This window comes from Mus caroli, chromosome X (genome assembly GCF_900094665.2).
Source record: "Mus caroli chromosome X, CAROLI_EIJ_v1.1, whole genome shotgun sequence".
NCBI lineage: Eukaryota > Metazoa > Chordata > Mammalia > Rodentia > Muridae > Mus > Mus caroli.
The window spans coordinates 73,454,621-73,465,758 of NC_034589.1; the positions used below are offsets into that span (position 1 = coordinate 73,454,621).

The 11,138-nt window shown below is 34.2% G+C and overlaps 1 protein-coding gene across 1 annotated transcript; it reads left to right on the forward strand.

Moving 5' to 3' along the window:
- The first annotated feature begins 3,421 nt into the window (after positions 1-3,421).
- LOC110287466 (odorant-binding protein 1a-like) lies at positions 3,422-9,172 on the forward strand. The gene is made up of 5 exons (XM_021154077.1): positions 3,422-3,472; positions 3,905-4,044; positions 4,946-5,019; positions 8,223-8,361; position 9,172. Coding segments are annotated over exons 1-5 (405 nt in total).
- The last annotated feature ends 1,966 nt before the right edge of the window (positions 9,173-11,138 follow it).

Consider the following 11,138-nt stretch of genomic DNA (forward strand, 5'->3'; position numbering starts at 1 on the left):
TCCTAAGTTTCAGTGGTCAGAGTACTCTCTGTAGGCAAGCTCTCCTCTTGCAGGGAAGGTGCGCAGATATCTGGTGTTCGAACCTGCCTCCTGGCAGAAGTTGTGTTCCACTCACTAGAGGTCCTAAGATCCCGTGGAGAGTCCTCTGGGGATCTTAGGGGTGTCCGCAGACTCTGTGCCCAAGGTGGCCAGGTGCTTGTGCTGGTGCCAAGTGGAAGGGACTTGTGTCCCTTTTCAGGCCAGGTTTTCTGCTTTCCTAATTAATGCAGTCTCAGGTCCTGTATGATTGGATTGGAGCAGCAGTTGTGTTCCACTCACCAGAGGTCCTAAGATCCCATGTAGAGTCCTGTGGGGACCTTGGGGGTGTACACAGACTCTGTGCACAAAGTGCGTTGGTGCTGGTGCCGACCGGAAGGGACTTGTGCCCCTGGTCGATAGTCACTTTCAGATGAAACTGTTTCCTTCAAGGGAACCTCACTGAGTAATCAAACTAAACTTAAACATAGTTACAAGCTCTTCAGTAGATGGTCAGCAGACATTGGACTCAACAGCATCTTTGGACCTTTATTTTCTCACAATTGTCTTTTTCTTTCTTTGAAAAATTATTGATTTTTAAAACTTTATTTTATTTTTCCAATGAATTTTTAAACTTACTAATTTTATTTATTTATACTACAAATGTTGCCCCACAATGTCCCCCTTTGAGGGTTCTTCTTCTCAATCCCCTTATACCTCACCACTTTTTTCCCCCATTTTTAAATGGTACATATTATGACTTCCAAGGAAGTGATTTATTGGATTACAGAGTGTGTGAAAAATATATGTATGTTTTTCTTGTGGCTTCTATTGGGTTCTTTTTTCTGTTAGTTTGTTTGGTTCAATTTAGATCTGTTAGTGTTTTATTTGCTGTATCATATTATGTTTTATTTTATTATTATTCTTTAGAAGACATTTTGCTTTCTAATGAGAGACAGAAAGACAATGTATCTAAATGAGACAGAGAGTGAGGAGGAACTGGGAGGAACAGAAAGATGGAAATCTATAAATTGTATATATTTTATGAGAAAAAAATTCTTTCACTCAAGAAGAACGAATACCAAAGTGTGGACACTCTGCCCCTTCTTAGAATTGGGAACAAAACACCTATGGAAAGAGTTACAGAGACAAAGTTTGGAGCTGTGACGAAAGGATGGACCATCTAAAGACTGCCATATCCAGGGATCCATCCCATAATCAGCTTCCAAACNCTGACNCCATTGCATACACTAGCAAGATTTTGCTGAAAGGACCCAGATATAGCTGTCTCTTGTGAGACNANGCCGGGGCCTAGCAAACACAGAAGTGGATGCTCACAGTCAGCTATTGGATGGATCACAGGGCCCCCAATGGAGGAGCTAGAGAAAGTACCCAAGGAGCTAAAGGGAACTGCAACCCTATAAGTGGAACAACATTATGAACTAACCAGTACCCCAGAACTCTTGACTCTAGCTGCACATGTATCAAAAGATGGCCTAGTCATCTGGAAAGAGAGGCCCATTGGACTTGCAAACTTTACATGCCCCAGTACAAAAAGTGGGAGTGGGTGGGTAGGGGAGTTGGGGGGGGAGTGTATTGGGGACTTTTTGGATAGTATTGGAAATGTAAATGAGGAAAATACCTAATTAAAAAAAATGAAAAAAACCTCCCTTTCAATAAAAGGAAAAGGATTTAGGACTCACTCATTATAGTAAAATCCCTTTTATAGCAGCAGGTGGAGATCAATATAAAAAAGCAGAACCAAGCAAAATACAGAGATGTGAAGCCCAGTCGCATCTATTCTACAGATTCTAAACCTAAGGTACTGGCTTCATTACAGAAGAAAGAATGGAAGGATTGTAAAAGAAAGAGGGAGAGAGGGTTGTAATGAAGAGAGGAAGAGAGAATCTATAACCAAAAATGACACTAATGACTAAAGATAAGTTCAACTAGGAGAACAATGGAAATGAAAAATTGTAGATTAAAAGACAATGAAGCAACAATTCTATATTAAGAACTACAGGAAATAAAGGAAGTTGTGAGTAGGAAGGGGGAAACAACTAGTTATTCTACATCAGATGGTCAGCCCTGCAAACATATGTACAAGTAAAATTATATATTTTGAGCAATAATTACATATATATATGTATATATATGTGTGTGTGTGTGTGTGCACGTGTGTGTGTGTGTTTGTGTGTGTGTGTATCAACAATATGTGAATAAAGCAGTCACAAACTTGAAACAGATCATGGAGATGCATATGGGAAGGTTTAGAAGAAGGAAAGGGATGTGGGAAAATAGGTAATTATAACCTCAAAAACAAATGAAGATAAATCTAGAATATAATTTAATGAAAATGTCATAAAGAACACACCTTTAAAGTTTTACAGTGATGTATCTATAAACCATGAGTTTTCAAACAATAATAACACAGTGCTAACTGTAGTTTATTCCATGTGTTAGAAAGTACATCCCTATAGAAAAAACAATACTCTGAAATGCTGATTTTTATTTTTTAGAAATAACAGACTAGATCTTATTTCTGAGGACAACAGATATCTTTGACTTGATGTGTAAAGATGACAAAATGTTACTGGGAAGAGGGATATTTCTTTTAAGAAATGTGAAGCATATTTTTTTGCTTGAATACGGTCCATTTGTACATATGAAGTCTTTCAGAATATCATTACTTTTTACTTACTTTTTCACTTGCTTTGGTTTCCTTTCATCAAGTATACTTTTATTAGCAGTGGCATCTGACTTAAGTGTTTCTATTATTTATACAGTTATTTTTAATGATCTCTCTTATAGTTCTGTACAAATGGTCAATATATGAAAAGTCTTAAAAGTAGGAGAAGACTTATGACTATATCCTTATAAGAAATTCTCCTTACTCTTTAACATATTTTCTTACAAGCATATGTTTACTCTGGATCTTATTGTCTAGGCCACAGTTTTAAATTTCTTTAACTGAATAGTATAAGGCTAAGATTCAGAATGTATCTTAAGTTGCATGTCATATTGTTTAAATGAATCATAGAGGATATATTGATATGCATGTGACCTTTACCACCACTGTATTTCTAGAACCAAAACCATTACTTATAAATGCTACCATAGAGATAATACTTTTACTCTATCAGTTATACTCAATCAACACAACATATCCTGACCTGAAGGATAATCTTATGTCCTTTAAGGACATTTACCAGGAAGTACTGAACTTTTACCAGGAACTACATTCAACAGGAAGTACTGAACAGAACTAGGTTGTTGTGATATAATATCATTGGTTGATTCTATGTCCCTCAATTTCACTAAATGTATAAAAACCTTTTTTAGTCCACATCCTTCACAACTACTTATCTACTTTGAGCTTCTGTAGAAAAGAAATTCTTGTGCCATCATGGTAAAATTTCTGTTGCTCGAGTTGGCCTTTGGGTTGGCTCATGCTCAGGTAAATGCATAGGGTCTGTATATATGTTGGAGATTCCCAATTAACATACTTCTGTGGATGTGATATATCATTCAGTTAATCCATGCAAGTCCATCTTCATGAAATAATCTTTCTGACTTTCACTCAGGTTTACTTTTCCATTAAGAGTTTCTCTAGAATGAAAGAAGTAAAATAAGGGATTGGATTTTAAGAGAATATGAGGACAAAAATGAGCAGTCTCAGTTCCATAATTCTCTTTTTAGTAAAGTCATCATATTGTTCTGCATTGTGCTTCATTTCTGGAAACATAATCTTGAACTAACAAATGAAATATTATTGATGATTATTTCTAGCAATTTTAAATATTTAAAAGATTGAGAGAAGAAATATGAATACCAACTCATATTCTAATGGTCTATATGGTTTTCTTTGTTATTTTTATTGCTTTTACAGATGTATGGGCCATGGAAAACTATTGCTATCGCTGCTGATAATGTAGACAAAATGGAGATAAGTGGAGAGCTGAGGCTCTATTTTCATCAAATTACTTGTGAAAAGGAATGCAAGAAAATGAATGTCACGTTTTATGTCGAGTGAGTAAGCAAATTATCAAGAAAGTAAACTGAGAAAACTGTTTTCATTTCTTACCCTTAATGCTGTATAATTTACAGGGGAATGTTTTGGTTCTGGTCATGAAACCAACGACTCCATTTTTAGCAATATAATAATAATATTATATGATGGAGACATCTGGACACCACACAGAGAGATACTCAGTGTCTCTAATTTCATGAGTACATCCTATGTAATCATTGTAGTTGGAGGACTGCCATTGAATTTTATCATCAATGTTAGATATAGAACTCTCGAAAGAAATCATCTGTAGTTAGGTGAAGGGTGTGATCACATAGGTCAAAGCCATATATGATATGTTATTCAAATAGAAATTTCATAAACATCTTCCATAAATGGGTCAGATAAAACTGGTTTTAGAATTTCTTTTTCCTGAAGCTGTATGTTCAAAGGTTCTCTCTGGCATATGGATAACTATGTTCAATGCAGACGTGAGTAACTCATTAAGAACTGAAAATGCCTAGAACCTTTTCTATCTTATAGCCACAACTGTAAGTTTTAGGTACATATAACACCACTTAAGTTCATACATGTACACCCATGTCTATATCATACCTGGACTAAAACAAGAGAATTTTTATACAGAAAATCATACTCAATGACTATTGAAGTTTGTATAAGAATATCGCCAGTACCTTTGGACCATGGGCAAAATTGGCACAAATAAAGAAAGGCTACTATATGACTGCAAACAGTATGACAATTTCTAAACAAGAATTAGGAAAAATTGAGGTAAACATAAGTAATTAGCTCCTGTCTCTGTACAATACTTTGTTAAATGCATTCTAACACTTGAAGATCTTTAATATGGATTTAATGGTAGCAAAGAACAAACCATACATTCTCTCTTTAATTTTTTAGTGAAAATGGACAATGTTCATTGACCACAATCACTGGGTATTTGCAAGATGATGGCAAGACCTACAGATCCCAGTGTAAGTACAGGTTGTGGGAGCACCCTCTATGACCAAAGCATTGTGGTTGTGCAAGCTGATAGTTCAGCTGTCCAAAGGTACATAGATGAAGAGCAATTTTGGTTGCTTGGAAATTTAGCGATCTCTCCAACACCCTCAGATATGTACTAAGTCCAAATAAATTCTAGATCATTCCAGGTTTACTTGGAGAAGACCACTGTGACCCAAATTTGTGAATAATTTTATCAATACATTTTCCAAGTAGCTTTGCCACAGAAAAATTATTTCTAGCTATTTTTACTGTGTTTTTTTTCTGTCATACATTACATCACTATTTTATTTGCTAAACCTGCTACTTACTAGTAGTCCTTAATATCTTAAAATATATTTGTAAACTTCATGCCTATGGTTCACTTGTGCTTTTATCATAAACATGATCTGTTATCCTTGAAAGGAAATCTTAATTTACACGTTTATTTTAATTATTTATTCATCATCTTTTATAGATTGTAACTAAATGGTAATGTTTTGGTTCTGATCATGAAACCAAAGATCCCATTTTTAGCAATGTGATAATAATATTCTATGATGGGGCATATCTGGATACCACACAGAAAAATAATCAGTGTCTCTAATTTCATGAATAAATTCTGAGTAATCATTGTGCTTGTAGGGCTGCCACTGAATTTTATCATCTCTGTTAGATATAGAACCGTCTAAAAATCATCTGTAGTTCAGTGAAGGGCATAATCAACAAAGTCAGAAATGAAAAGGAAGACATAACAACATAAACTGAGGAAATTTAAAAAATCACAGATCCTACTACAAAAGCCTTTAAGCAATAAAACTGGAAAATCTATAGCAAATGGATGGTTTTTTAGACATATCCCACATAACAAATTAAATTATTAGCAGGTAAACTATCTAAATGGCCCCATATACCCTAAGGAAATAGAAGTCTTTAAAACCCTCTCAACCAGAAAAATCCCAGAGCCAAATGGTTTTAGTACAGAACTCAACCAGATCTTCAAAGAAGAGCTAATACCAATACTTTTCAAACTACTCCACAAAATAGAAACAGAAGGAACACTACCTAATTCGTTCTATGTAGCCACATTTACTTTGATACCTAAACAACATGAGAACCCAACAAAAAAGAGAACTTCAGGCCAATTTCACTCATGAATATTGATGCAAAAATACTTAATAAAATTCTCCCAAACAGAATCCAAGAGCACATCAAAACTACCATCCACCATAATCCCATAGGATTCATCCCAGGGATGCAAGAATGGCTCAATATACGAAAATCTGTTAATGTAATCCAGTATATAAATAAACTCAAAGAAAAAAAATCACTTGATCATCTTATTGGATGCTGAAAAAACATTTAACAAAATACATTACCAATTCATGTTAAAAGTCTTGGAAAGAAGCTGGGTGTGGTGGCACAAACCTTTAATCCCAGCACTTGGGAGGCAGAGGCAGGAGGATTTCTGAGCTCGAGGCCAGCCTGGTCTACAAAGTGAGTTCCAGGACAGCCAGAGCTGTCTGTCCCGAAAAACCAAACCAACCAACCAACCAACCAACCAAACAAAAAACCCCAAAAAGTCTTGGAGAGATCAGAAATTCAATGACAATATCTAAATATAATAAAAATAATATACAGCAAACCAACAGTCAATATCAAATTAAGTGGAGAGATACTTGAAGCAATCCCACTAAAATCAAGAACAAGACAAGGATCCCAATTCTTCCCATATGTACTCAATATTGTACTTGAAGTTCTAGCTAGATCAATAAAACAACAAAAGGAAATCAAGGGCATATAAATTGGCAAAGAAGAAGTCAAAGTATAATTATTTCCCAATGATATGATAGCACATATAAGTGACACCATAAGTTCTACCAGAGAAATCCTACACCTAATAAACATCTTCAGCAAAGTGGCTGGATATACAATCAACTCGAATTAACCAGAAGCCTTCCTTTATACAAATGATAAATGAACTGAGAAAGAAATTAGAGAAACATCCTTCACATTAGTCACAAATAATATAAAATATGTTGGTGTAACTCTAACCAAGGAAGTGAAAGATGTGTATGACAAGAACTTCAAGTCTCTCAAGAAAGAAATTGAAAAAAATCACAAAAAATGGGGAGATCTCCCATGCTCATGGATTTGTAGAATTAACATAGTAAAAATGGTCATGCTATTCAATCTACAGATTCAACAAAAGCCCCATCAAAATCCTAGCACAGAAAGCGCAATTCTCAGATTAATCTATAATATTTAGAATATTGAAAATCTTCAATTCTGAAAAGCAGTTATGGACAAAATCTGTTTAAAGATTTTAGAATGACTCAATTTTTGTAAGAATTGCTAAAATAATAGCAACATTATTTAACTAAATTATATACAATTAGACTTTTGGCTTAATATTAAAATAAGCAAAACAACAACATAAAAAACCATACAAACAAACAAATACCAGAGTGTACATTCTATTGTCAAGAAAATGCTTTACCTCATTTTATATGGTTGTTAAAAATGTCTTGTTAATGAAAGGGACTAGATTCTAAAATTCCTTTACTTTCCTTTGACTAACTTTTATCATATAATAAGTGGAAATGTTTCTCACATACTCTCTCTCTCTCTCTCTCCCCCNCCCNCTCTCTCTCTCTCTCTCTCACACACACACACACACACACTATGCATTTCTGATAATATATAAATATTCCATACTTACCTTTTATCAACAATAGAAAAAATTACAATGTTTTTGCATGTTACTAATTAGTAACTATCTCTATTTGCACATGTATGCCTTTTCCCACCACATGTCTCCATGTTAATAAAAATCCAGAATTTTAACTTCTCACAAAATTCACAAGAAGCCTTTGATATCTGGTTGAAAACAACAGAAATACCTAACCAATAGTCCCACTTGTCTTGACACAAGATATTCAGAGAAATGGACAATGTCTGTCCTTAAGATTTTTAATCAGTTTTGTAGCATACAAGTGGGTATTGTTCATATTAGAATGTATTATGCAAAATGAATGCCTACAGGAATAGCCATGCATGCATAGGTTGTATATTAGTGAATCAGAGATGATTGTTACTGTCAGTGTCAACATTAATGTTTCACAAATAAGTAACATCAAATAAAGTAGAACATTGAGTATCACTGACTTTTTAAACATTTCCATTATCATTACAGTTCAAGGGGATAATCATTATGCAACTGTGAGGACGACACCAGAGAACATAGTATTTTATAGTGAGAATGTGGACAGAGCTGGCCGGAAAACAAAATTGGTATATGTTGTTGGTAAGAATGGCAGTGGATCTCTGAAATAGTAACAAAAGTGCTGCTCTGCAAATAAGGACTAAGACAGATTCACACCCTTCCCCCAATACAGTGTTATAGAATTTCCCCTTGGTCATGCAAACTTCATATGCCCCAGTACAGGGGAACACCAGGGCCAAGAAGTGGGAGTGAGTGGGTAGAGAAGCAGAGTGGGGGAAGGGTATAGGGAAATTTTGGGATAGCTTTTGAAATGTAAATGAAGAAAATAATAAAAAAATTAACAAAAAAAATTTACAAATTCCTTTGAACTAACTAATAACCAGATTATGTGTGGACCAAACTGTACATTATGTTGTAATTTGAGTAGCATGGACACTGAAGATTGTGGGAATATGAAGGAAGTAATTGGAAGAGTTCATGTTCAGGTTTCCTCCCTGGAAATATGGAGCATATATGATTTCTCCAAGGTTCAGAATATTCCAGTTTCATTTTGCTAAACATATAGAAAATTAAAACATGAAACCTAGAGTAGAGCCTCAGGAGAAATGTGAAGTTTTCATTGACAGGAATACTTGACACTTATTTTAAAGTGTAGATGTGGTTGAGATGAGTGAGTTTCCTAGACAAGTAGTTGTTACACCATTTACACTTTATTAAATATTCCCATGACTTTTGGGTTAATTTTTATTGACAGTATTGACAAGGTAGATGAATTTGGTGAAGTTGGGGGTTCCATTGAATATCATGGTGGAACACAAAGGAAGCAATTGATATAATGCAGGATTCTAATAAATAAAATCCCTAACATGGTCTTTAATGGAATTTAGGAAGTGGCCACCCTTTAACTCTGGAACAAAAGGAAAAAAATTGTTGAATATGCTTAGGAAAATAACATTCCACCTGGAAACATTAGAGAAGTCCTGATTACAGGTAACCTCAATTCATGTTTTTTTCCCCCCTCATATATACATATACTATATGTATATAAGTGCTCAGTTAGATCCTGAATTGAGGCTAAATTTATTTATATCTTTATTTTGTCATCATCAGGAATAATCAGTGTGTAGCCACCCTTATATTATTATGATAAAACATATCACACCTTACTCTATTTTCTTTTACAGATTATTGTCCTAGGGAAAGTACTCCTGTATGTGAGTAGAAACTGAAGCCATGCCTATGCAAATTGATATCTAACTTGATTTTGGATTATTGTGTATACAATTTTAGATAAACATGAGTAATAAACTTGGTTTTCAATTACACAAAATTAAGATAGAAGAATATTGACTTTTCAACTTGAAAATATTATTGTGACAAGAATAAAGCAGAGTAAAATTTTAGATGACAATAGTAAGGAATGTTATCTCATTTAGAATTGGTAATTTTTATATTGATAAATATTCCATCAAGGAAATGTGACTTGTTATTTGAAAATTCAAACTCTATAATATGACTTGAAAGATATTATTTGCCACAGATCTGGTATAAGCCAGATAGTTTCAATGTATACTTTGATAACTCTCAACATAAAATTTCATGTAGGAGCCCAAAATGTCATTATTTCATGTAGAACCTTATCCTATTGTAACTAATGTACAAACTACAGGTGCTTTCTAAGAAACGAACTGTTTGTGTACAATCCCTTCTCTAGAGTCTACATTGCTAGATTTAATTTTGTTCTTGTGTAATCTTAAGGATGAAATCTCTTCTGTTGGCTCAACCATGAGTTAATTTTTCTCTTTCAGGTTTTCACAGAAAACAACAGGGTGAGAGTTATGGATCATATGGTCTTGATATAGGAATCATATCATCTCTAATTTACCTATTCTTTGAAAACAAGTTTTCCCTCCCCTGTGAAGTCAGGATATTTCACACCAAATTCTTGACATTCCTTTCCTTCCCCTTCTCACTATCTATGAGCTGTTCCTCCTTTTTGAATGATTAAATAAAGTGATTTAAGAAGCAATTATGTACACGTGAAAAGGGTCTCTTTTGCAGGGTGATGGTGGCACACGCCTTTAATCCCAGCACTCATGAGACAGAGGGAGGTGAATTTCTGAGTTCGAGGCCAGCCTGGTCTACAAAGTGAGTTCCAGGACAGCCAGGGCTATACAGAGAAACCCTGTCTCGAAAAAACAAAAACAAAAACAAAACACAAAACAAAACAAAAACAAAAAATAAAAAAGAAAGAAAGAAAAAAGAAAAGGGTCTGTTTTGAATAACAAATAAATATTGACTAAGCCAATTTTAAATAATCACTCTGGTTTAAAAATGGTACATTAATTAATAAAATGATTGTAATCATTGAAAATGTCACAGCTGATAGAGATTCATTGGTAAGAATACTGCAGAAGTAAATTTTTGCTGTGCTTCATATTTACTTTAATTTATAAATTATGATACATGGTTGGATGGATTTTTGTTATGAAAATAATTTGTAATAGTTAAATGCTTCTTAACTATACATTATATCTTCTGAAGCTAAAAGTAATATGCACTCAATCAGTTTTTAAAAACTATTTGGAACGTTAAAAAAAAGTAGAAAAAAAAAACTCTTATAAAGTCCTCTATGAAAGGAAATTGTGAAAAGTTCCTGATCAGACAGAAAGAGTTCCATCTTAAAGGGAGAATACCCAATGTAACTGTGGATTCATAGAATGAACTGTGTAGTGTTCCTTCTGTTTCTATTATGTGGAATAGTTTGAAGAGTATTGGTATTAGGTCTTCTTTGAAGGTCTGATAGAACGCTTCAATAAAACCTGGACCTGGGAATTTTGGGGGGCGTGGGGGGAGATTTTTAGTGACTGCTTTTATTTCTTTAGA